This window comes from Abramis brama (assembly GCF_963993115.1).
Source record: "Abramis brama genome assembly, chromosome: 9".
Classification (NCBI taxonomy): Eukaryota; Metazoa; Chordata; class Actinopteri; order Cypriniformes; family Leuciscidae; genus Abramis; species Abramis brama.
Genome location: NC_139971.1, coordinates 39,845,343 through 39,872,824, shown reverse-complemented (window position 1 = coordinate 39,872,824; position 27,482 = coordinate 39,845,343). Strand labels below are relative to the sequence as shown.

At 35.7% G+C, this 27,482-nt stretch overlaps 1 protein-coding gene across 3 annotated transcripts; it reads left to right on the top strand.

Annotated features, from left to right (window-relative positions):
- Window positions 1-657: 657 nt before the first annotated feature.
- ppp1r13l (protein phosphatase 1, regulatory subunit 13 like) lies at window positions 658-25,881 on the top strand. 3 transcript variants are annotated; one of them, XM_084123973.1, is made up of 14 exons: window positions 665-794; window positions 2,628-2,664; window positions 12,965-13,056; window positions 13,323-13,438; window positions 14,988-15,546; window positions 16,487-16,570; window positions 17,406-17,485; window positions 17,995-18,328; window positions 19,751-20,202; window positions 20,292-20,429; window positions 22,009-22,142; window positions 22,223-22,389; window positions 22,742-22,935; window positions 24,918-25,881. In XM_084123973.1, the coding sequence occupies exons 3-14, from the start codon at window positions 13,020-13,022 to the stop codon at window positions 24,951-24,953; spliced, it is 2,331 nt and encodes a 776-aa protein (XP_083980099.1). In that variant the 5' UTR covers window positions 665-794; window positions 2,628-2,664; window positions 12,965-13,019; the 3' UTR covers window positions 24,954-25,881. The 3 variants fall into 3 exon arrangements, with proteins under 3 accessions (XP_083980098.1, XP_083980099.1, XP_083980100.1); XM_084123974.1 differs by lacking the exon at window positions 2,628-2,664 and adding an exon at window positions 11,044-11,129 and having other exon boundaries at window positions 687-794; XM_084123972.1 differs by lacking the exon at window positions 2,628-2,664 and having other exon boundaries at window positions 658-794.
- Window positions 25,882-27,482: the final 1,601 nt, after the last annotated feature.

Sequence of the window (27,482 nt, the reverse complement as noted above, 5' to 3'; positions counted from 1 at the left end):
AATGCGTCAGCTAACACGACATTAAAAAAATGATCATAGTAAAAATATAAACTTTCAAAAGTACCATAGTAAAAACATATCATTTTGAGTTAATACATAAAAAACACAAATCAAGTTACAAACACATTCCCACCCGTGAAAGGTTATCCTATTTCAACAGGAATTTTTAAATCTTGGCGGGTTCACAACGAGAAGCTGAGGATTTTTACAATGGGTGACCGTTCCAAGATGGCGGACGCTCCGACGTGTCTAGAGCGGTCGAGTGTGGATTCTACGTATATATAACTATGATGTGGACAATGCTCTTGTGTAATATTAATGACGTTGGTTTAATATTCATGAGATTTATAAATATATATATATATATTAGTTTAAGAGAAAAATATTTATAACCCTTATCGTATTTTAGTTTTTTTAAGGGTTGCCCCTATTTGTTTACTAGCCTATATTTATACAATACTGACTTTTTTTTACACTATAACTCTTACAATGCATTCTAAATAGCTCTTAAATAAATACATAAAAACAATCACGATACAAATAAGAAACAAATATAATAACATGTCTGCGCGGATTAGGTCGCATTGTTTACCTGCGCCAGCTGTGAAACACCTGGGTCGGGTTTCAGAAGCAAAGTGGGCTGGACTGAATATCTCTGAACTTCACAGGCAAGAGTTAAACAAACACCATTGAAATGTTTTCCAGCTAGTCATGTAACACATCCATGCTCAGCGGGACTAAGTTCTAGGAGTTTACACAGCACGACAACCTCACAACTGTTACAACTATTCAAGGTAAAGGACTATTTATGTTATTGTGCTTTTGACTGAGAGTTCAGTACTTTTACTTGTCTTTGAGAAGGCGATGTGGATTATACAGTGGACTCGGTCGTGTCCGTTATGCCAGGCCTTTTTATGAACCTTTTTACGTATTATATATTGTAAAATATGTACTGTTTCGAAAGTTTTTTTAAGGCGTCTTTGTGTTAGAGAATGTAGAAGGAGGAGTCAGAGAAGCTTTAATGGGAATCAGATGTCTTGGAAAAATCTTTTGAAGTCTGTTCTCATTGAGCTGTGCACTCACTCAACAATATCTTATTCATTATTTAGCCTTTGAATTCGCCAAAAGGTTACTAGAGCTCTTATTTATTAAGTAACAATGTAGTTTTGTAGTAGGCTACTTTGTGTTGTTCAGATTCAGAAAATGAATACTTCAAGAGGCCTGTCAACATGAGAGTTGCTTCGTGTTACAGATGTTCGTTAGCATTTCTTGTCGGGACACATGAGGACTAAACCTGTTAATGTTAACCCTAAAAAACCTGTACACAATCTTCTAGCAACAGGGCTGCCAACTTTTGAGTTTAGCTTGGAGTGAGTGAGGGGGAGGGGGGGGGGGGTGAGATGTAAAAACAAATATTGCATCACAATAAGTGTAATTGTGATTGTCAAAACATTTGGTAACTAAATAGAATTTTATGAAGTTTAGTGACAACATGTAAAAATGTTTACATTGTACAATGACTGGTAGGATAAAAATTGTATTATTGCTTGACAAAAATGTCAAGATTTCAATTCCATTCTTGTAATTTGATTCCGATTTTGATTCAATATTGACTCATTTGGATACATGTTTATTTAAAATTTTATTTAAAAAAAAAATCTCACTAATGCTGTAAAAATAGAGGGCCCAATCTGCTGGTATTATTAAAGGTTAAAAATAACTATAATGCAGTTTTTGTTATAATAACAATTATTTAATGACATAAGTAAAAATATAATAAATATGTAATATAGTGCTTAGCAAAATCTCCTCTCTAGCTATTTTTTCTTTTCAATTAACATGATATGGTCGTTAAATGGCTTTCCTGAGGTAAATGTAACGTTATGTGACATAATTGTTCTCCTGCTGTTATATTGACCTCTTTCCGTGGTTGAAAAACACTAATTGGTCGATATTATGTATACTTTCGGTAAGTTGTACTGCATCTTTAAATAAAAAAGTAACAGATGATCGGTTCACGTGCACTTGAACTGAGGCGCTCAGCGATCTGTCACGTCACATTTACAAGTACCTCTTTGCTCCGAAATTTTTCTGTGCGTGAGGAAATGGATGTGTGGCGTGAGAGCGTGTGAAAAGTGTCAATTGCGTGAGTCTCACGCTCAATGCGTGAGAGTTGGCAGCCCTGTAGCAAGTAAAAGGCTTTTAGAATTATTTTAAAAAAAAAATCAACCATGTTTTAAGATTAAATTTATATTGTCAGTAATATTTCAAGATGAACATTTTATAATCCATACATTATTTTTTTAGACACATGTTCAAACATATGTGTCAAATATGATGCAACAGGCTTTTGAGGAACATCTTTATTTGTTCATCTCTCAAGCAGAATTGTATTGTATTGCATTGCATTATATAAAATATGATTATAAAAATAAGAATTTAAATATTGTCTTAAAAGAGATTTTTTTCTTTTTTCTTAAAATAAACATTTTGTCATCACTTTCTCACCCTCAAGCTGTTCCAAACTTGTATGAGTTTATTTCTTATGTTGAACACAAAAGACGATATTTTAAAGATGTTGGTAAATGGTAGCCATTCTTTAAAATATCTTCTTTTGTGTTCGACAGAAGAAAGAAACTCATGCAGGTTTGGAACAACATGAGGGTGAGTAAATGATTACAGAAGAAAAAAAAAATGTCTGAACTATCCATTTAACTCATTATTGGGAGATATAGAGTGACAACTGATATTTACAGTATGCATTTTATGCAAGTTGTCTGCTATAATGTTATAAAGATTAATTCTTAAATTTTGGTGTTTTATGATTTCCTCCTCCATGCATATTCTTACTATATGGGCTATAAAAGCCTGATATGGTGCAAAACCTAAAACATACATGCAAACGTTTAAAAAAAGATATTCCTTAATAGGTTCAACAATCTTCAATTTCAGAGATGTTTCTGTCTATTATTTCATATGTCAGGCTTTACAGCCTGGCACATCTTTTGATCAACAGTGTGTGTTTTTTAACCTTTAACCCTCATGTTATTTTTGTAAAGTGTTGGGATTAAGTTTAATTTCAGCATTCAGGCCTGATTTACCATCAGACTAAAAGATGTCGGAACCAGCTGAACTGCATATCTCTCCGATCCTGTCCTGCTACAACTTGTTTGGAGTTTTTTGTGGTTGTACTTTATTATCTGCGAAATTTGCATGTTTGTTCAGTCACATGCCAGCCTGTCCTTGTGGGCACTGTGGTTAATGTTGTAAAGGTCGGATGCAGTCGGGGAGGATGTTGGGTTTATCTTGTGTGATTCACGAGGAATGTTAAGCTTGTAATTCTGAAGACTTGAGAGATTCCAGAGGCAAATGTTATTTGAGACTCTTCAGATTCCTCTCTACACAGGCTGCACATAAACAAACATCCCTTAGAAAAGCAGTAGTGTCTAGCATCGTTGGTCAGAAAGAGTGTGAGCTGTATTAAACGCACCCCATGAGATCAGCATGACTAACAGGGTTTAGTCAGAATGTTCTCCAGTGGCCAGCATTGTCTGAAATTTAACCTGACACTCCCCAGTCTTGTGTGTCAGCCCAAAACATGTAAGCCAAATATGATACAATTTCTATTTCAGTATTACAGTTTTATTTCACACCCAAAACTAAATTTGTATAATTTACTCACCCTCATGCTATTCCAAATCTGTGTGACTTGCGTTCTTCTGTCGAACATTTTGAAGAGCAGTCAGCGATCATTTTATGAACAAAACACTGAGACATTTTGAAAATATTTTCTTGTGGGTTAATTTTTCGGATCAGCAAAAAAAAAAAAAAAAAAAAAAAAAAAAGGGGGGGGGGGGTAACTTTGCTTTTCATTTAACAATTTAAAGCCCACTTCAAAACCACATCAAAAATCTAGCTTTTAATAATTAAACATTATTATTATAGACAAGTGAACAGTCACTAATAAATACACAAATTACCAGCGTAGATGATAAATACAATATAACAAAGTTACAAATAAAATATGATCTAACAGTATTCAGGTACAGAAATGTAATCATTAAATGTAAAATAACACTATAGTGTCCACTGTATACATTAGATGTAGATTAATCGTTGTTAAAGATGTGTTTTGTTGTTTGATTAACATTAATGACAATGCTATTAATAGGCTGCTGTCACTTTAAGACCTACCTAATTTTGTGTGTATGTGTCTGTTCAAGTGCAAAGAGACACGAAAGAGGAATCAATTCGTAATTTGCATGCTATCTGAAACACATGTGATCGAGTTCTCTTTCGCCTCTTCTTGCGCTTGAATGTTTTAAAATCGATTGATTGTGTAAATTATCAAGAGAAAACATGTTCAAATGCTAAACTTTCACTCTATGATGGTTAAACTTAGCAATTAACCTGCGAATCACATGCGTCACGGATCAACTAGGGGACGCCTTTTAGGGGACTATATTTGCTCCTACTTCAGAGTTAGGTCTAACCCAGCACAAAAGGAACTACCAGTGACGCAAATGTACGTTGAATGGCCAAACACACAACAAAAACGCAGCTCCGATCACAGCATCCTCCAGGTGTTTAATGCGGTCACTGTCACCCGGATTACGTCACTTAAGAGTTGCTGGCGGTGCAAATGCAAAGGAAAATGGCTCTAGGGGGACATTTAGTTCTCGGGGGACCTCTCTGGTGGCTAGTTCATATAACTGAGTTCCTAACACTACCTGGTGTGAAAGCCCATAATGTGACAATGGGGTGGGGTTTATAAGATTTTGACCTTTTGTATCCAGTCAATGGTCCATGTCATGGTAAAGGTTGCTCCACTCCCCTTCAGAAGAAGCCTTTTCAAGGTTGTGAAATAAAATCCTAAGCCTCAAGATTCAATCCTTTCATTGTAAGAGCAGAGTTCTGAGCTTTTGTACATGGCCATTGCAGTCATTGCATATTTGTGTAATTGACTTTTGCAGTCATTGCATATTTGTGTAATTGACTTTTATTCTTTATCTAATGAACCTCCTACATTCTCAGAAAAAAAAGGTATAAAAGCTGTCACTGAGGTGGTACCTTTTCAAAAGCTACACTTGTACTAGTCCAGTCATTTTAAGCCAAAATGGGGGTCAACCTTGAACAAATTGCAACAGAAGCAAACTCAACTGATTTTGTATCCTCAATATGTCCTGAGTAAGGGGAAAAAAGTCCTGAAGAATCCCATTAGGGGAAAGTTTCGAAAAAAAAACAAATATAGCCTATTCATACTTTTTCTCACGTGAATAGGGTAAAATTTTTAACCTTTAGATAACACCATGAAAATTACTGTGCTGATTACTTCAAGACAAACAAAAAATGTATTACAAGTTTTTTGAAATTGTTTGTTAACATGGACAAACGGTGCATAATCTAATTACGTATGTGCTAATTTGCATAAATACCACAACAGATCTAAACATTGGGTCTAGCCAGGTGAAAATGTCTTGTTGAATCTTGTTGACATATAACAGTAAAAGACTTAATGTGGGACTGTTTCTGGGGGACGAGTCTGAGGGAAGAACACGAGACAATGGTAAGGAGAATGCAGAAGACAAAATGTAGGCAAAATAAAAAGTGAATCCCCAGAAACAGTCCCACAGACCCAGCCCCAAACCCCATCTCTTAAAAATTAATAAAGGCTGGTTTCTAAAGTACTTCTTCCTGCATTAATGCTCATGGGTAGCCTAAATGGGTTCCATTCAGACCTTAACATTAAGTATTTTTCTGTTATGTGTCAACAAGATTCAACAAGACATTTTCACCTGGCTATACACAATGTTTAGATCTGTTGTTGTATTTATGCAAATTAGCACCAACGTAATTAGATTATGCACCGTTTGTCCATGTTAACAAACAATTTCAAAAAATTACATTTTTTGTTTGTCTTGATGTAAGTAATCAACACAGTAATTTTCATGGTGATATCTAAAGGTTAAAAATTTTACCCTATTCACGTGAGAAAAAGTATGAATAGGCTATATTTGGGTCTTTTTCGAAACTTTCCCCTAATGGGATTCTTCGGGACTTTTTTTCCCCCTTACTCAGGACATATTGAGGATACAAAATCAGTTGAGTTTGCTTCTGTTGCAATTTGTTTAAGGTTGACCCCCATTTTGGCTTAAAATGACTGGACTAGTACAAGTGTAGCTTTTGAAAAGGTACCACCTCAGTGACAGCTTTTGTACCTTTTTTTTCTGAGAGCGTAGGAAGTTCTTCCGCTTCTGTTGCAATTTGTTCAACCTTTTTCGGAAAATGTCTGGACTATACCTAAAGGGTGCATATATTGGTATCTTATATTAAAACCTAAAGTGTACCTAAAAGGAACAAAAGTGTGTTTTCCTTTTTTTAACCTTTTTCTGAGAGTGTATCCGCTGTCTTAGCTGGTTATAAATCATTACACCTTTTTGGCGAGGTCCTTCATGAATTCCAAACCTGTTAGATGCTGTTTGAATGCATGGCTTTGTTTGTTCTTATCAGTTAGACAATGAAACAATCTTGAAACTGGTTGTTTCAGTGCCATGAGGTAGCGTCATGTCTGAGACCTGTCATGAATGTTCACTTATAATTATTAGTGACTTATAGGGATAGTTTAGGATGTTACTCAAAATCGGTATGACTTTTTCTGTCTGAGACAAAAGAAGTCAATTGGGTTTAAAATAATTGAACTTCATTGACCATGACAAAACAAATCTTTCAAAGTATATTTTGTTTTCTACAGAAGTGAGTCAGGTTTGGAATGACACGAGGGTGAGTAAATGATGACCAAATCGTCATTGCTGGGTGAACTATGCCTTTAATTAACCATCTGGAGAACTGTGGGGATCTAAATGCTGCTTAGGCTGGTACAAAATGTACTATTTGTTGTCTTGTCTGTATATAGTGATTGACCTTTATTTATTATTCATTGGTTTTTGTAATGATTCACCTACAAGATGAAACTTTACATATAAACATTTTTCAAATGAACCCTGCCTAAAATAAATCTGCAACGAAAGATCATTTTGATAATCAATTAATCTGTTGGTTATTTTGTTGAATAAATGGATGACAATTTTTTTTTTGCTATTAAAGTTATAGTAAAATAAAAGGAATTAATTTGAATCATTTACAAAAATGTTATTCCACACCCTGCCCAATGGTGTCCTCCAAACAATGTGCAATTTGAAGGCTATAAAAACAAATGTGAATGTATTGATGTAGGCTCTTACAAGACACTTTGCTCACGAGACGAGACACGAGATTGGGTTCATGAGACCGAGATGAGATTTTTGCACAGTATTTTTAAGAAATCATGACTGAAAAAAATAATCTGCAGGTGCATTTTGAAATGTTTTAACTAATCATCTTGTAATGAATGTCATTCAGTTGTTCTTTCTGAGTATGAATTATCATATGCATTGAAAGACAACAATATACACCTTACCTTACTGTACATGAATTATGAGCTTCCGATTGAGGCTGTATAACCTCCTGTTTAAACTCCTTTCCACAAATTGAACATAGAAATAAAAACAGTATAAATAACCAAAATAAAAAACAGTTTTTTTAAGTGCAACCATATTCAAAGTGCAAACAGAGACCAGAGTTAAGAGGTCGTTACAACAGCCCAGCCTAACAAAGGTTTGAATCCCCCGCCATCGTCTTGTCAGTCACATCAGGTCTCGCCTTATCTCGTCACATGATCAGTGAACTGTGATTCCTGCGCTGTGTGTGACTCTGCAGCTCGTGCTGGATGAGCAGAGCAGACGTTCGTTGTGATCGTTATCCAACTGACTTGAATGTTTTTAGCGCAATTTTCCAACGGACAAAATTGCGATTGTTAACTCATGATTTCTGTTCTGTCTGTGCGCACCAATCTTGCACTTCTATCTCCTCCTCAACCAGACCACCTAGAGACTTCGGGTTTTCGGCATTATGTTAAGGAAGGTCTAATCTCGGGAACGCACAAAAAAAAAAAAAAAAAAAAAAAAAAAAACATAAAAAGATTTACTATCTCTTAGTGTTGTGATCCCATGACGTCAGAAAATTGCGCTAAAACACTCAGAGTTTTTATTACTTGTTTATTTCTATAAAAAAGCAAAACGATAGTGGAGGCGACGTAGCGGTGGCATATTCTGTGCTAATCTCACCCTCACGCTCTGTCATGGCGATATCGCGAGACAGCTTTTTACCTCTATAAGAAATCTCGTCACATTTTAATATCGCGAGATCTCGCGACACACCTATTGCTTACCATTTTAACCCTCTGGGGTTGTTTGGGCATTTTTTTAAAATTGCTACTTCATTAGAATTGTATGACACTCTGTGATTTTTGTGGCTGTCGCTATGTGACCACAAAAAAAAATCGTGGACTTGATTCTAAAAATTCTAAAAATGGTCGCTTAAAAAAAAAAAACACTTGTGTTGTTCACGGTCAGAAATTACCAACATAGGAAATTAATGCGAAATACAAAAAATATGAACAAAGAGGAATTTTTGGGGGGTAAAATCTACAAATCAGTAACGATACAGAAAAAAGCTCATAACAGTAAAGGGGTTACACTCTAAAATATCAAGAGTGCAAAATAGCCCCCCCCCCCCCCCCCCCCCCCCCACACACACACACACACTCCCAAATATGAACTGGTTTGACTGTAACACAAAACACTGGTTTGACTGTAACACTGCATTGCAAATGCGTGAAATAAAATAAATAATTCAGCAACAATGCAGTAAAAAACCGACAACAAGGAAGGGTTTACACTCTAAAACATTGAGAGTACAAAACAGACACATTCACACACTATTATACACACACAAATGAAATGGTGTGGCTGTAACAATATGGCAAAATTGAGCCAGACAACTCAAATAAGAGTTTGTAATGAGGTTGACTAAGCTCTGATAAAGATTTCCTTTTCAATTTGTTATATTTTTATTGAATTTTGATAATATATGTAACAAAATGTCTTTCTCTGTGTTCAGTTTTGACTGTAGTAAAACTTATGGAAAACCTGACACTTCAAATCAACATTTCAAACAGAAAATATCTAAACCTTGACAAAAAATGAGTATTTTGAGAATGTCTAAATATATATACAAATCCACAACCTAATAAAAGTAAATAAGAAACCTAGTGGTTACACCATGGCATTACAGATGTTTTTTTTTTTGTTTTTTTTACTCCCACCGTATGACAGTAATCTGCCTTCAAAAATAGGATTTTAAAGGCATTGTCTCTATTTTAACATGAATTACAGCTTTAAAAATTAAAAAAAGAATAATTAACAAAAACAAGCACTAACAACATGTTAACTGATAGAGGGAGCACACATTCACTAATCTGGTGGATGTTTTCCATGCACAGTGCACAGCAATTAACCGATAATCAAATTATATTCAATATTATAATATTATCTTCACTAATCTGTCAATAATTTTCATTATCGATTATTATTGATCAGTTTTTGCAGCGCTAAATGAATAATAAATTAAAGCCTATGTTTATATTATAAGACAGAGGCTGAGATAAAAGATGCAAATAAATGATTAGTTTAAAATTCATATCAGTGTTGAGAAAGCGTGAGCTGGTGGTTTCTGTCGCCACACCCTGATTCATCAGTGAAAAGCACTGCTGTTTTAAACTTTTAATCATGGTTTCCGCCCCAGGCTTAGATAATAGGCTAGGTCGCCTTATCAGCGCAAGACGAGAGTTATTATTAACCTGTGTCACTCTCAACTCCACATTCCAGGCTCAGTGAAATGAGAGGTGGAGATCAGGGATTAAGATCAGATGAGGAAGAAAAAGGAGTGTGTGAGAATACAGATAGAGAGGGTGAAAACTATTGTTTGTTTGTTTTTCCTGTTTTTTTTTTTGTCGTGCATTCAGAACAAACGTGCAAAGTGAAGAAACACCTAATGTGTTAGACATGCACATGCATGTTAAAAAAAAATCACTTATTGCACAGTTTTTTAAAAGGATGAGAAACTGCCATTCAAAATTTGGGGTCAGCAAGATATTATTATTATTATTTATCCTTTTTTTTTACTTTTATTCAGTCAGGATGCATTAAATTGATCAGAAGTTACAGTAAAAACGTTTACATGACTCTTACGAAAGATTTCTATGTCAAATAATAAAAATATTAAGAATAATAACTGCTTTCACATGTTTCTTAAGCAGCAAATCATCACATTAGAATGATTTCTGGAGGATCATGTGACACTGAAGACTGGAGTTATGATGCTGAACATTCAGCTTTGATCACAGGAATAAATTACATTTTAAAATAATAGATAAATAAAATAATAATATACTAAAATAGTAAACAGATGTTTTCATTTATATAATTGTGCAAGCTATTCTACAAACATCTTAAATGTCTAATAAAAATATACTTTACAATATCATCATATTAGAAGTGTATTCAAGTTATTGTATGTCTAAATTGCATTTTTAATGTATTTTTGAATAAAGGTATAGATCTGAAATTCTGAATGAAAAAAAAAAAAAACATTTCTATGACACTATTACATTTCCCATGGTCAAAATAAAACCATGTTTTGTAACTTATAAATAATTTAGATTGAAAATTGTAATGGTATATTGACCGCTCAAGAAAAATTTCAGAAATCTTGTCACTTTATTTTAGGAAGTGCATTTGTTTAGGTGACCCGGGCAATGCTCTCTGGATCAGTCACGCTGCTGTTTGGCAAGAGAGCATGAAAAGCACATGTACACACAGGTTATTACACCGTGAAGAGTGAATGTGTCAGATCAAAGAAGCTCATGGAAGTGACTGTGTGTAACTAATGCAACCCCACTAAAAGTTCACCAAATATCAGCTTAATGTTATTCATAATAAGTCTTTGTTTCACAAAGGACAATATTTGCATGCTGTATGTTTTAACTTTGTATAATGAGCGATGTCCACAAACTTCTTCCGATATTGAAAACTGCACAAAGAACAGGCAAATTACTAATAAAGTTTTTTGTATTATTATTATTATTTATTTATTTTTTACTTACAGAGGGTGAAAGTCTAACAACATTTTCAGATATGCATAAAATCTGTCTCTATGCACAGCCCACGTCTATATGTTCTGACACATGTTGGGTAAGTATTTAGACACATCGGCATGTGAAAGTCATAGTGTCACTTGCTCTTGATTCAGTAACAGTTAATTATAGTGTAAAAGAAGGGGTTGCAGGAACAGATGTTGGGACAGGGCGTTTCTCTGAAGGCATAGTTTGACTGTTGGAATAAGTTAGAAAGTCTTGCAAGTCCTGATCTATGCCAATGCTTTAGTAGGTTGGGCAGTCTTCACTATTGCAGAATAATCATGACTCAGTAATTTATATATACACTGTATATGCTTTATAGACACACATACACACTACTGTTTAAAAGTTTGAGTCGGTAAGATTTTTTGCTCACAAAGGCTGCATTTATTTGATCAAAACTACATTTAAAACAGCAATATTGTTCACATTTCAATGTTTTAATATCATTCAAATATAAAGTAATTGTTTTCTGTTTTCATATAAAATGTAATTTACTATTTTCAGCATCATTACTCCAGTCTTCAGTGTCACATGATCCTTCAGAAATCATTCTAATATGCTGATTTGCTGCTCAAGAAACATTTCTTATCATAATCAGTGTTGAAAACAGTTGTGCTGCTTAATTTTTTTTTCTCACTTTATTTTTGATTTTCTCTACATAAACAAAATACATCACACAATTACAGATACCATTGAAATATCACATTTATGTATTTATAGTCCTTAGTAAGTATGAGAATTCCATCTCAGGACAGAGACAGAACAAGGTTAAAGTTAAGAAATAATAAAAACGAGATATACAATTATGTATCTATCATATGATGCAAATTATGTTCAAACAGCATTCTCAGCAAACTCAGGAAAGGAGAAAATAAAATAATTGCAGAATTACATACAATATACACAAGAACAGCAAAAAAGAAAAACGTATTCAAAACCCATTAATGATTGTAAAATAAATCAGTAAAGCACCAGTGCTGCTTAATATTTTTGTGAAAATGTGATACAGGCCTACATTTTTGATTTGATAGAAAGTTCAAAACAACAGGATTTATTTGAAATATAAATCTCTTGTTACAATGTAAAAGTAATTTGTCACTTTTGATCAATTTAATGCAGACTTGCTGAAAAACATCGTACTGACCCCACGCTTTTGAAGTATCTTTTCTAATTCTAATTATTGCACCCTTTTTTTTGACGATATTATTTGGAGGACTATATTTTAACTATTAAAAAATTAATTTGTAACACTGTAGGACTGCTTAAAAGATGTTACGTTGAAAAGATAGCTTGTAGTTACGGACTGGTAGTTCAAGCTGTTTATGTGGTTAAACGTAGTAGGAAGGACTTTAAAAGTCGGCATGCACCGATTTTGGCCGATACCGATAACTGATAATTCTTTATTTGAAAAGCCAAATTTATGCCAAATTTGAATATTTATTTGAAAGCCGATAACCGATATTTTGGCCGATAAATCTAAATCCGAATTTTTATATTATTTTTGAGAGCCTGATTACAAAAACAAAAGCCTCACCATTAAAAGCAAATGTTCTCATTATAATTAAATGTAGTCTATATATGGCATACTTGCGTTGCACTTTTTTCCTGTTTTGAAGTGATTCCAATCATATGTCAAGCAATTTAAAACCATCACAGGCGAAAACAGTGCGCATCTGGTAAATGTAAAGGCAAAGAAGTGTTTACTGTCAGAACAACATAAAATAAAAAGTGCTTTTGCATCAAATAAATAGATAATAGAACGAACAACTGATTTAGAATATTTCTGTTTTGAGTCAGAAAGCATGCTCCTCCTAAAGATTGGATGTTAGATAGATAGATTATGATGGTCAATGAAAGATTAATCTGATCTTCTTTTTCTGCACTCAGGCGGTGTGTTGAATGAATTGGAGGTCACGTCTACAGAAACACAAACACAAACACCATGAACTCCCAGAGCAGCTATGGCAGCAGCTTTATGTGTGAGTATTGCAGTACACCAGCAGTTACGCTTCATTCCTATGTAATAGGCAGTGTGGGACAGGTTACGATGCAGCAGTTATAATAAAATGGTTGCATGTCTAAGCCTGCTAACATTTTTCAGTCCTTTGTGAGCGCCTACAAAATGGCAAATAAGTCGCTGTATATAGTTCTGGAGTGGCTTGTTACATCATGTTTCCTGTCCTTTGTCTGACTACTTATAATCATTATTGTATATTTACTCAATGTTTGTGTGTGTATGTTGCAGTTCAGTCCATCAACGATGAACTGAACGCATCTTTGGCCACAGCGGACGAGCTGTCACGGGAGTTCAGCTCTCTCTTGTCTGAAGCCACTCCTGTTGCACAACCCACGACTGCACGGGTACAGAACTGACTCAAGGCTGAGCTGCTTTACTATTGTCAAGCCGGCTTTCTATCTTATTTTGGTAGTTGACATTTCAAGCAGTGTCAACAATGTCCTGCAGTGATACACATAATATAATCATGATGCATGCAGTTTATAGCTTCATTTTAATCAGTTGACAATATGGACTACATCTTTTTACTTGTAGAAAGATATATTTTATTTCACACTGCATAACTATTTAAATGACCTGCAAAACAACTACAAAATATAATACAAACAATAGCAACCAGTTACATTTATGGTTGGGAAAAGTAACATACTTATATTTATATATCTTATGCTCTCCAAGACTGCATTTATTTGCTAAAAATACAATAAAAACAGCAATATTGTGATATTATTACAACTTAAAGTTGTTTTCTATTTTAAATTTTGAATTTTCAGCATCATTACTCCAGTCTTCAGTTTCATGTGATTCTTCAGAAATCATTCTAATATGATGATTTGATGCTCAAGAAAATGTCTCATTATTATTAATGTTGAATTAATTTCTTGTGTGTTTTTTTAAACAGCAACCTAATCATAATTATCATTATTATCTTTATATAATATAATCAGGGTGGCCGGGGTCCTTAAAAAGTCTTAAAATGTCTTAAATAAAGTTTTCCTAATAAAAGGCCTTAAAAAGTATTAAAATGTCTTAAATTCAGATTCGATAGGTCTTAAATATTTCTGGTCACGTTACCGCAAAAATTTCTCCAGTCTGACGGACCTAATGTCCGTCAAATAACCAGTGAAGCATCGAATCGCCAGAATGATTCAGATTTTATTACATAAACAGCTATTGATAATGATAATGTAGGCTTTTTCTGGTAACGCTGTTGAGGCTCGCGCTGCTTGTCTCTGTGTCTGTGATAGATTTTATAGGAAGAAATCAAAACAAATGAGCATAACGGCAAACATAAAGAAACATACTGAGGTAAAAATTCAAAATGTTGAGTTTTTTTATTTATAACGTGATATAGTTAAGTAGTAACATAACATGACAGGAGCTATTTTGCTGAATATTCTCACGATTGCAAATGTTACATTGATTTTAGTTCAGTAAACAAGTAGTGAATATTAAATTATTTCAATTACTTAGGTTAAATATTACATATACGCATGTCATATAATGTGTATTTCCATCACAGGTTTGGTCTTAAATTTCATTCAAAGTGGCATTAAAAAGGTCTTAAAAAGTCTTAAATTTAACTTGTTTATATCTGTAGACACACTGATAATTCAATCCATCCTAGCTGAAAGAAATGTCAATAGTTTCTCTATACAAACAAAGAGATTTTTTGGATTTATAAACATAATATCCAGTATTGTGTGTAGCCATGAAATAATAAAGGCTTTTTATTTGAAAAAAAAAAGACTCCCATGGTCATCCCAGAGCTTTATTGAGTTACTATCTTCTACATTCCTCAGTTTGAGATGATGCATATGTGGCTAATTATTGTTCTAGTGTATTTGAATCCATCAGAATGATGTTTTGTTTTCCTTGATGTTTTTATTGCAGAGTTCCAGCCCCAAACCCCAGGGCAGCAGCAATGGCAAAAGCGGTTTGCACAGCGCAAACAAGAATGGATCTGAGAACATCAAGACAAGCATCCCCGTTTCCCAGAGCTCAGACTCCACCATCAACAGGAACGAATCCAACCTGGACCTTCCTCCTGCCCTCACAATTCGATCTCCATCACCTGGCCTAGACAACATGAAGTTCAGGCCTTCATCTCCCAGTCCTTTAACCCAGCAACGCTCCCCTTTCATGACACGTAAAGACATTTCAGATTCACGATATCCCGTCGACCAAAAGATGCCCCCTAATATGTCTCCAAATACACTGAGACGAATGCCGCAGAGGTCTCAAGAACAAAGCATGAGAGGATCGCTGAGCTATGTGGAACTGTCGCCCTTATCCAGCCCCACATACGACAGTAGAACATCTCGCGGCTTGGTTCAGCCCTCATCGCCTTCGATGAACAGGTCACCCAGGCTGGATCGAGCTCCTTCCCCTCAGCCTTTTAGTCAACCGTCAGCCAGTACGCTACCACGCAACTTCCAGTCATTCAGACCAGGTATTTGGGATTTTGAGTGTATCAAATGCATGTAAATAAACACTCTTAAAAAATAAATTATTTTCAAAAGATGAAGAAAATGCGGGGGAAAAAACACCCAACCATGCATTAAATAACAGGAAATGAATACAGGTCATTTTAACAAGTCCTCGCAAGTCCTGATCTATGCCAGTGTTTTAGTAGGTTGGGCAATCTTCACTATTGCAGAATAATCATGACTCAATATATATATGCTGTATATGCTTTATAGACACACATACACACTACTATTTAAAAGTTTGAGTCGGTAAGATTTTTTGCTCTCAAAGGCTGCATTTATTTGATCAAAACTACAGTTAAAACAGCAATATTGTTCACATTTCAATGTTTCAATATCATTCAAATTTAAAGTAATTGTTTTCTGTTTTCATATACATTAAAATTCAGCATCAAAAAAATTTTCAGCATCATTACTGCAGTCTTCAGTGTCACATGATCCTTCAGAAATCATTCTGATATGCTGATTTGCTGCTCAAGAAACATTTCTTATCATAATCACTGTTGAAAACAGTTGTGCTACTTAATTTTTTTTTTCTCACTTTATTTTGAATTTCTCTACATAAACAAAATAGGCAAGTTTTTTTTTAAATTTACATTAAAAAATAAATTATTTTCAAAAGATGAATCATCTTGGGGAGAAAAACACCCAACCATGCATTAAATAACAGGAAATGAATACAGGTCATTTTAGACCCATTTTGTGCATTAGAAGAGGTTTGTATTGCTTGTGCATCAAAGGGTTAAAAATAAAGGTTCTTTATTGCCATGAAGAATCTTTAACATCTATAGAACCTTTCAATTGCACATAAAGTGGGCACCAAAGGTCTTTGGTTGGTGGTAAAGTTGTCTGTTTGGTTTATCGTTTGTTTCCTCATCGGTTCTTTCTTCCATCTCCTTTCAGAAGAGGGAATGCAGAGGCAGAAGAACCCCTGGAACGAGACAGACCTGGATGCATACGAGAGAAAGCCTCACCACACCTATGATAGTAAGTTCTGTTGCACAGTTTACACAGAATATAAAAGTAATGTAAACGCACAATGACTCACTTTTCTTTCATAAAATTGCATCGCTCAGTTGTAAACCAAGGGGCAACATTGTGCAACAATTAACAGAAATTAATAATCAAAGACCTGTTTTTGTTCATTCAGATATTTTCATTGAAATTGAGTGCCTGTTTTGTACTTATTTCAGAATATAAAAAATTATATTAAACAATTTTATTAAACTATATCAGACATTACATTGACTGCTACATGAGAAAATTCGGATTTTTTTTAAATTAGGTTTACATAAATGTTAAGTGACGACTGAAAAAGAAAATAATTTAAAATGTGAAGAAAATCTAAATAAATATAACTTAATCTATATCAATTCCACAGTCGCATAATATTGCTTCTGTTTAATAAACACATTTGACCATTCATGATATACAAATAATTTATGACTTTAAGTGCTCTAAAAATGAATAATATTATACAATAAATATAGTCCTCTACACAATCTTTAAAGTTTTAAAATCCAAGATATTTTATGATTAAGAAAAGCCTTTTTATTGGTTTATTCAAAGTCATACCTTCATTATTAAGCATTTTATCGCGATATCACGTGCTTGCAAAGTGATAAAAAAGGGTTTGTTACCAAGAGGCAACATCATGCAGAGGGAAGCACTTATCATCATCTGTAGTCAAGTTGCTCTCTCAATGTTAAAGGAACATCTTACTTATCTAACTCTGGGGGATACGGTGAATAAGCTAAAGTCCCAAAAAGTCAGTGTGTTCCTTTAATTCTTCATTAATTATGTGTTTTCCTCTATGTTGTAGAGAATGAGTGGATCAGACCAGCTGTACCCAACAGCAACTGGAAAGAATCGAACCTGGATGCACCTTCTTCCACAAAGAAGGTGTGCAAACTTTGGCGTGTGTGTGAAAGTGGTTGTTGGTGCCAGTTATTATTACAGTGTAAATATCATTGTCAAATAATCTGGATTATCTGGATCAACTGAAACCCGTTGACTTTTTCTCTTTTTCTTTCCCACATAATCCTTTTATATGGTTGGCAATAGGTTAACAACCAAACTGTAACTTAATATTATAACAACCAATTAAAAAAAAAGTTTATATGTGATTATGCCTTAGGATATCCAGGTGTAAGAAACAAGCTTAGACAATTCCCATGAAACAGGCAACCACTGTCATCTCATTTTCATACAAGCTCCTGTCCTTACTGTCTTTTGTGCTGTGAATTAAAACAATTTGTACTGCCAAAGCATTTGCCTACAGATACAAATATACAAATAAAATAGTGTAAAACAACAACAACATAATAATAATAATAATAATAATTATGAATGTGAAGAAAAAAACGATGCGTTATATGTTCTCTTATTTACATTTTCTTCTCTGTCTTCAGGATACCGCTCCCCTTTCTCTCCCATCATTTCACAGCTCGCTCCCGAGAAACACTCGGATCTCAGTGCCGCCTGACCTCACCTCAAAACCCAGCTCAGCTTACAGCTCTCAGCAAATCATTTCCCGGATCCCCGTTCCCCCTCCAAACTCTGAAGTCCGTCAGCACAGGCCCATCCCGCTTTCCTTCATCATGAGGATCCAAAACCCTGGCTCCAACAGATACACATTTGGCCCAATGGGAGAGCCCCAGCAACACCTTCCCCGGGAATACCAGCGGCAAATCCAGACGCCTCAACCTCAGCAAGCTCAAAGACAGGCTCTCTACTATAGAGAAGGTACCAGTGGGCCAGCGAGCACTCAATGACGTGACACACACTATTCACTTATTCAGAAACACAGTTCATGCATACAGTGACTTGAATAAACCTTTTATGAGCATGTTTTTCATTTCTGAATAAAAAAAAAATTAATTTTTGATTTTGATTGATTTTTGTTTTTGAAGGCATGAAGTCAATTCAAAATTAAAACAATGTTTAAAATTAATTCTTGAAAAAAAATCTCATATGTAGTTTAGCAGAGTCTTTTATTATTATTTATCTTAAAACTGATTATTAATATTGTAATATTAATGTTTATACATATATATACTGTAGATGTGTATATATATGTGTGTACTGTAGATGTGTGTATATATATATATATATATATATATATATATATATATATATATATATATATATATATAAACATACAGTATAAACAGTATATATTTTAATATGTATTATGACAAAAACTGTCTGCTAAATCAAAATCTTATGGTTCAACCATCATAGAAAAAATAAACATAAAACAGGAAGTGATATCATAAAGTAGACCCCCTGCAGTCTATTACAATAGCAGATGATTTGACGATTTCCTATGCAGATATTGACTTGGGACTATATTAGGGGGAAGCACAGACGAAGCACTGCTACTTGGGCGCAGAGATATCACGCCCAAGTAGCAGTGCTTCACCTGTGCTTCCCCCTAATATAGTCCTTAATATATAAGTCAATATCTGCCTAGGAAATCGCCTAGTGTTAATCTGCATCGCTATTTGTACTCATTGTGAATACGCAGGCCACAAGAAGTAATTAGGTGGGGTTTTTTATTTTTTTTATTACTTTTACTCAGGACATGCTAGCTGGCAACAAAGGATTCCATTCATTATGCTAAGCTAAGCTAGCGCCGACCCTGTCAAACTAAAACAATGCATGCACTGAGACAAAAATGCATTTGCCCACCTATCTAAATGTAGGAAAGAAGATGAATAAGCCCTATTTCAAAAAACGGTGGAGTGTTCCTTTAATAAATTATAGAATTTTATTTGTTTTCTTTTTCCATTCTTATCTAGACCATGATCCAGACCTGGAAACTACTCAGAGTATGGAAAAATATTTGTGTTTCCAGACTATTGTCCCTATTCAGTTTTCTAAAATATAAAATTAAGACTTAAAAGAATGTATCATACAAGCAGGGTGTTTTCATGGCAATTGTTTGGTGATCTATGAAAAAACCCAGAGAAAATAAGAATATTTACAGATGCATGTACTATATACCAAATATAATGGTGTAAATAATGCTGTATGAACTATTTATGTTAAATATGGTCTGGAATACGGAAAAGTATGGAATTTTGAAATGGATTTGAAATTTATTATGGACACGTTTATTTTCAATTTTAAATGCTTTTTTTTTTTTTGGTTTCTTATAAACAGTACTTCACCCTGGAGATGTTGATGCTGAGCTTGAGAAACAAGACACAAGTAAAACAGAAGTGTTCATGAAACCAGACGGAGAGCCTAAAGTGGAGGATGTAGAGATGCCCCCTCGTCCTCTCAGTCCCACACGTCTTCAGCCCGTCGTGGCTCTTCAGTCAGAGCTGGGCACGGACCTAGACGAAGTGTTGCGCATTCGGGCCGAGTTCCCCAGGGCCCTGAAGAGACGCGGCTCAGTCGAAATTCCTCAGCCCCAGTATAACCTGCCCATTTCCCAGCCCAACGCTTACAAGATGATGATGAATAAACTGTTTCGCAGGAAGACCATCCGCATCAAGGAAGAGCCAATTGCTGAAAGCGCCAGCTCCTCAGATGGAGAAGAGAGCCCCAAATCTGCTGTGACAATAAATCCAATGCCAATCACAGAGATACAGGTTTCTCCTGAACAGAAGGTGAGAGGCAGACAGATTACATATTGCTCAGTAACAGTGGACAACCAATGACAGTTAAGAGGATATTTGATTTTAATCTGCTCTTACAGGGTATTCACTCTATCTTACGGAAGGCCAGCAAAGCCAATAAATCCTCCATCCGTAGAGCTCACTTGAGCCCACTGGTTCTGATGTTGGATGGGTCCTTAGTAGGAGAGTTGGAAACTGTACAGAGGGCTGCACAGGAGGTACGTGTCACTGCTTTGGGGTTCGGCTGGTACCTTGCAGTATGGTTGCTTACAGGTGCTGGCAACTATATATATATATATATATATATATATATATATATATATATATATATATATATATATATAAACAATAAATGGCAAAAAACAGACAGCGCACAACTGAATAGATCAGAACACAGGGTATTGAGTATGGGTGTCGTAATATACCGTTATTGACGATTAACGGTATTATTTAAAAAATGAAATATTGATATTGTGATAATATTACACGTGATAATATCGTAAATAAGCAGCAGTAAATGGTTGACACTCCAACATGGTAGGTGACAATATGTGTGACCCTGGACCACTAAACCAGTCACATGGGTCACAATTTTGAAATTGAGATTTATACATGAATAAATAGGCTTTCCATTGATGTATGGTTTGTTAGAATAGGACAATATTTGGCCGAGATACAATTATTTGAAAATCTGGAGACTAAGGGTGCAAAAACATCGAAACATTGAGAAAATCGCCTTTAAAGTTGTTCATTTATGTTCGCAATTGTGCTGCATTCACTCACAAAAAGAAATGTTTTATATATTTACGGTAGGAAATTTACAAAATATCTTCATGGAACATGATCTGTACTTAATATCCTAATGATTTTTGGCATAAAAGAAAAATCGATAATTTTGACCCTTACATTGTTGTATTGTTGGCTATTGCCACAAATATACCCGTGCGACTTATGACTGGTTTTGTGATCCAGGGTCACATATTGCACCTTAACTCTGGTTTCCACTCGTCATAAAACAGACACAAAAGAATATTGACTTTGATAATCATGTAGTGAAAGTCTGGTATTGTGACAGCCCTAGTCTTGAGATGGATTGTATTTAATCTTTCCCCACCATTGACGCCATTGGCTTTCCATGTTTTCACTGTTATATGGTAGGTGGCGCTATTACTCAAATTCTGAAAGAGTAGAGAGAATCAGATCAAAACACAGGCAAGAAAGGAGCAGAAACAAGCGATAAAAGCATTGCTTATGCATGTTGTGGTCTTTGAAAAAAAACATGATTTTTTTCAGCTTTTTGTTTTTTATAAAACGCTCTGTTCTTTCTTTTGATATATTGCTTGTTCAGATATTCATACAACAAAATATTCTGGGGGCCATGAAATTGTGAAAATTTATTAAAAATGCTGGCGTGGCTGGCAACTTTTTTTTTTCTTTTTTTTTTCGTCAGCGGGAAAGAGTTAATGTATTTAAGTTTGAATGTAAATATTTGTAATTATTTGCACAAATTAAAAATTAAAACTGGAAGTGAAAAAATAAATGTAAAGGAATTACTATAAATGTGCACTAAAATCTGACCAAAAACTCAATAAAATTACAGTGACTTTACTTTTCAAAGATACAAATTATATTAAACATGTTATAAATATATGTAACGATTTTGCATAAATAAAAATGCTTCAAAATAATACTCAAAATCAAAATACAAAATAAAATCTAAATAAAAGCGAATAAAATGTTCAAGTATTCAAGTGTCTTGCTTGTAAATAACGAGTGCACTTGTGTGTCCCTGTATAGATGAGTGACCCAAGCCAGTCGAATGATGAAGGCATCACAGCCCTTCACAATGCCATCTGCGGTGGACACTCACAAGTGGTGGAGTTCCTGGTGCGGATAGGGGCGAACGTTAGCGCTCCGGACAGTCACGGATGGTGAGTGATCAGTTTAACAAGTGTATATATGTGTTTGCATATGCATCTACACTATATATTCACTCTCATCTCATTGGCAGGACGCCTTTGCACTGTGCTGCATCCTGTAATGAGCGTAAAATGTGCGAGTTTCTGGTTCGTAACGGAGCGGCAGTGATGGCCGTAACAGACAGCGATGGGGCCACAGCGTCACAGAAGTGTGACCCGTACGCCCCGGGCTTCGAGGAATGTGAGGGCTTCCTGAGAGGTGAGGATGGTGTCATGCGAAAAAAACCTTAACAGACATTACTTGTATACAGAGGTAAACTAAATGGCGTAACACAAGTTTTTACAGGCGTAACGCCTACTTGTGTGTTAACTCCCAGCATTAAATTTAGCATGTCACAATAAGCTGTGCATTCCTGAGTTAATAATGTCATCCTCTCATATGGGTTGGAAACAACGGTCAGAACAAGTCAGGCAATTCATAGCAGATGACATGCAATACACCCTTTTTAACTCACCAACACTAGTTTGAGCACAGTCATGCATGCAACAGTTTAATTTGCTGCAGTCACCATTACGTGCAGTTTCACGTGTGTGTGTGTGTGTTTGTTTAGGTGTGGAGGAAGCGATGGGCGTAGAGAACAGTGGGGTGGTGTACGCTCTATGGGGATATCCTGGGCAGGCTCCTGATGAACTGAGCTTCAGAGAGGGAGACATGGTGACCATCCTGCAGAAGCCTGAGGGCGTGGACTGGTGGTGGGCTTCACTGTGTGGCAGAGAGGGCTTCGTACCAAACAACTACTTTGGGGTAAGAAGAGCTCATTCACACGAAAAATAATGGTCTAATACACAGTTCTCAACTAGGCAAAGGGAGACACTTGATGACTTCAAATATTTAAATATATATATGTATGTATGTATATATATATGTATATATATATATAAAGTATAACTTAATTGAAATTTAACTTAATTAAAATGCTGAAACAATCATGATGTGTATTATTATTATTATTATTATTATTTTTTTTTTTTTTTTTAAAGAACAGTGAATCAGAAACCTTTATCTTCTGGAATCACAAAATTAAAATGTGGTTAATTAATTTAATGTAATATTTCCCAGTTTCTGGTAATAAAAAATATTGACATATTTTAGACAATAAGAATACGGGGGAGGGGGCTTTGAATCATTTTGTTTACACTTTATTTTCAAGGTGATGTTGTTACAGTGTAATTACTTTGCAGTTACTGAGTATTATTAATTTACTACATGTACTTACTGTAGGGTTATGTTTAAGGTTTGATTTAGGGTTTGCTATGTTTGGTTTAGTTGCATAATTTACTGTTATTACTATAGTAAGTACCTGTACCTTGTGTCAAAAAGTAAAAAAATTAGCCGTTTAAAGGTGCAGTAAACGATTTCCGAGAAACGCTGTTGAAAGTGGATCGGACTGAGCAGCACAACACACTTGTAGCCAATCAGCAGTAGGGGGCGTGTCCACTGATGATGGGGGAGGAGAGTGAGCCAATCAGCAGTAGGGGGCATGTCCACTTATGATGGGGGAGGAGAGTGAGCCAATCACCAGAAGGGGGCTTGTCCACTCATGATGGCGGAGGGAAGAGAGTGAGCCAATCAGTAGTAGGGGGCGTGTCCACTCATGATGGCGGAGGGGAGAGAGTGAGCCAATCAGTAGTAGGGGGCGTGTCCACTCATGATGGCGGAGGGGAGAGAGTGAGCCAATCAGCAGTAGGGGGCGTGTCCACTGATGATGGGGGAGGAGAGTGAGCCAATCAGCAGTAGGGGGCATGTCCACTTATGATGGGGGAGGAGAGTGAGCCAATCACCAGAAGGGGGCTTGTCCACTCATGATGGCGGAGGGAAGAGAGTGAGCCAATCAGTAGTAGGGGGCGTGTCCACTCATGATGGCGGAGGGGAGAGAGTGAGCCAATCAGTAGTAGGGGGCGTGTCCACTCATAGGGGAGGAGAGAGTGAGTGAGAAATAGGGAGATTTGAAGAAAGACTGTAGAAAGAGAGATGGCTGAGTGACATTACAAAAGAGAAAAGGTCAGAGGAATATCACTAGAAAAAGAAGGGTTATGATCAGGCTAGAGCTTTAGGACCCGCTTTAATATTAGAAACGTTTTTTTGTTTCTGTTCCAAACATAAGTAACGTTGGTTTTGCTATTTTTTACAGAACCGATGCTGTTTTTGTAATGTTATCTATAGTAACAGGACAGTTTTGAGTATCATTATTTGTCTGGTGCTGCTTGAGACTAACCAACAACTCTTATTGTATATACTCTTGTGTATTCTGTTCATTTTTTGTTCTTCCTTGTCGTTTGTTATCTTCGCATTATTTTTCACAAAGCATTATTTTGCTTGGCTTCAGCTATGAAAAAGAGTCATCCACTCTTGCATTGTGTGTTCGTGCATTTTGGGGGCGGAGCAATGAAGGGTGATTGTTTGGGTTGATTTCAGATATCAACAGTGTTTCTCAGAAATCACTTACTGCACCTTAAAGACCACGTTGGACTAGTAACAAACCAGATACCATGTTCCAAAAGCCAGTTTAAACTAGTACAGTATGACATTTTTCTAAAAAAAATTCTTTCTACAATGTTTATAGAAGAAATTAAAACACAAAATATGTGCTGGTGTCTTCCACTGCAATGTTTAAAATGCTGTTTGTCTGGTCAAGTGTAGCAACTTTTTTTGTCTTTCATACATTCCAATCATTTTTACTCACTCTTTAAATGTAATTTTGTCCTTTCTTGTTCTCTCACATGCAGCTTTTTCCAAAAGTGCGGCCTAAGTCACTCTGCTGAACCCATCCTCTAACATAAGACAAAAGTGATCAGTGCATCTGAATCATGCCAACCAAGTAAACACAGGTTTCACAAGTGTGTTTGAATATGTGTACGATTTTTTCTCTTCTGTCTTGTATAATGGACAGCTATGATGGGATTGTAGTTCAATCCCATAAAGTTTCAGTTCGGTTTTCACTATAAGAACACCATGACAAAGTCACTTCACTGGGAATAGTGGATATATAAGTTTATATAGACCTTACCAATGGTAAAACTGTCATTAATAACAATTTATATTGTAAATCAGAGCATGCTGCATATGTCATTTGAGAATGGGGACTTGGTTTCATTGTATAAGCAGACTGGATTAGATAATAAATGTATAAAAGTCTCATGATCAGTTTGTTTGGAAAGGCTCGTTCTCTGTCCTGGCTAATGTTTTTCAGCACTGAGCAGAAAGGAATTCATCAGTCTGTCAGTATTGCTTTTTTTATGCATATTTGTCTCATTTGTTTCATCAGTTGTTAATCAGTAATGTTGCATAAATGCAAAAAGGGTTTATTAGAGATGCATTTGAATAACTAGTGTCCTAACTCAGCTTTAATTGTTTTTTTTACAGTATTCCACACCAAAATGTTAGCTTTTAATTTTTTATGTAACTTTTAACTTGCAGTTCTATCTGTTTTCATAGTGACCTTTATGTAGTATGAAATATGAGTGAAAGTTTTCCTCTCATAACAATATGTTCTCCATGTGGGTTGTATATGAAATATTTGCCTTTGATGTTAGGGAAGTTTGCTTTAGAGGTGTGTGTGCGACTGTGCACGAGTGTTTGTTTGATTAGCCTTGTTGAATCCACTGACTGTGACTGTTAAAAAGACAATGACAAATTGTTACTCTCTGTAATACTCTTGCACAAAAGAAACATAAATAAATACTAATTGTACATTTGTGGTTTGTTTGAATCTTTCCTTGACATACATAATTGCTAATAAAGCTCTTTGCACACAGGATCACACAGTGCATGCAAGCCACAAGCAGAGGGCAAAGCCCAGTCATTTTTGATATCACACAAATCACACTTGCACCAATCACCCCTAGAGGTCACCCAAGCAGCATTCTCATTTACTCGTGTGTGAATGGGGGGCAGGGCCGGCTCTAGGTTATTTGGTGCCCAAGGCGAGAGTGCCCCCCCCCCCCGGAAAAAGCAACTCCACAGTTATTCCATAGTTATTCATTTTTTATTTTAAATGTTCACACAACAACTCTTTAAAAGCAACAACCTGAAGGATACAGTAGAAAACAATAGAGAAGCATTAAGATCTACACTTTCCAATGTCATTCAAAACTTAACTCGTCTTGGGTGTTCTTTTCATCATAAAAGATTATATATATGATCATTTATAGCAGGGGTGGGGAACCTTTTTCCTATCAAGGGCCATTTACAATTTTTTAACATTCTTTAAGGGCCATTGTAATGAGCAGGGGCGTTTCTAGGTTTTAAGAACATCAGGGGCTGAGCCCGACACATCAGGGGCTGGGTAACAAGGTAACATGATTCGATACAGAGAATAATGTATATTTTAGGCCTATATGCAGGGGGCAGACTGGTTAAAAAATTCAGTCCTGGCACTGTAGCCACACCAGGCCATATTACCACACAGACACACACATTCAAATGTGAGGTAGCTAAGGGGGTTCGGGGGCATGCTCCCCTGAGAAAATTTTGATTTCTCGGACCTACATATGTGCATTTTAAGGTGTTTGAAGGCCAACATTTTTTGATAACAATAGTTTTAAAAGCATGTCAGTGGGCAGTAGCATAAATTATTTGTCAAGATAACAGATTCTTAAACATGAGAATGAGGATAAATGTTGAAATGAATGATCCACACTACAAAATGGAAATGCAAAATGTTTCTGCTTATTGTTGACAATACACAATCACATATTCCAAACAGGAATGGTCTTAAAGGGATACTCCACCGTATTTTCATATTAAACTATGTTATTCCCTTAACTAAGACGAGTTGATACATACCTCTCTCGTCTCAGTGCGTGCACTAAATCGCTCTGTCTTGCGCGAAACTTTGTTAGCACTTAGCTTAGCCCAGTTCATTCAATATGGGCCAAGCAGAGAAGCAACCAGACACCTTGACGTTTTCCCTATTTAAATACAGTTACTCGAGTAGTGTAACTCGACCTAGGACGGTGACACAAAACAAAACGTTGCGCTTTTCTAAGCGTGTAAAATGGATAACTATATTGTATGGCGGAATACCATAGCAAGTGCTTGTGAGCACTTCGACTTGGGCGCAGTAATATCTTCACTCGTGAAAAATCCTCTCACCGGCCCCCGCTCCCTCTAGTGAAGATATTACTGCGCCTAAATTAACTGTATTTAAATAGGGAAAACGTCAAGGTGTCTGGTTGCTTCTCTGCTTGGCCCATATTGAATGAACTGGGCTAAGCTAAGTGCTAACAAAGTTTCGCGCAAGACAGAGCGATTTAGTGCACGCACTGAGACGAGAGAGGTGTGTATCAACT

Bases quoted from the DNA above. Each gene is read 5' to 3' on its own strand.
- ppp1r13l (XM_084123972.1), top strand. From the start codon at position 13,020: ATGAACTCCCAGAGCAGCTATGGCAGCAGCTTTATGT. The intron at 13,057-13,322 runs GTGAGTATTGCA...TGTATGTTGCAG, and splicing joins CTATGGCAGCAGCTTTATGT to TTCAGTCCATCAACGATGAA. The intron at 20,203-20,291 runs GTGAGAGGCAGA...CTGCTCTTACAG, and splicing joins AGGTTTCTCCTGAACAGAAG to GGTATTCACTCTATCTTACG.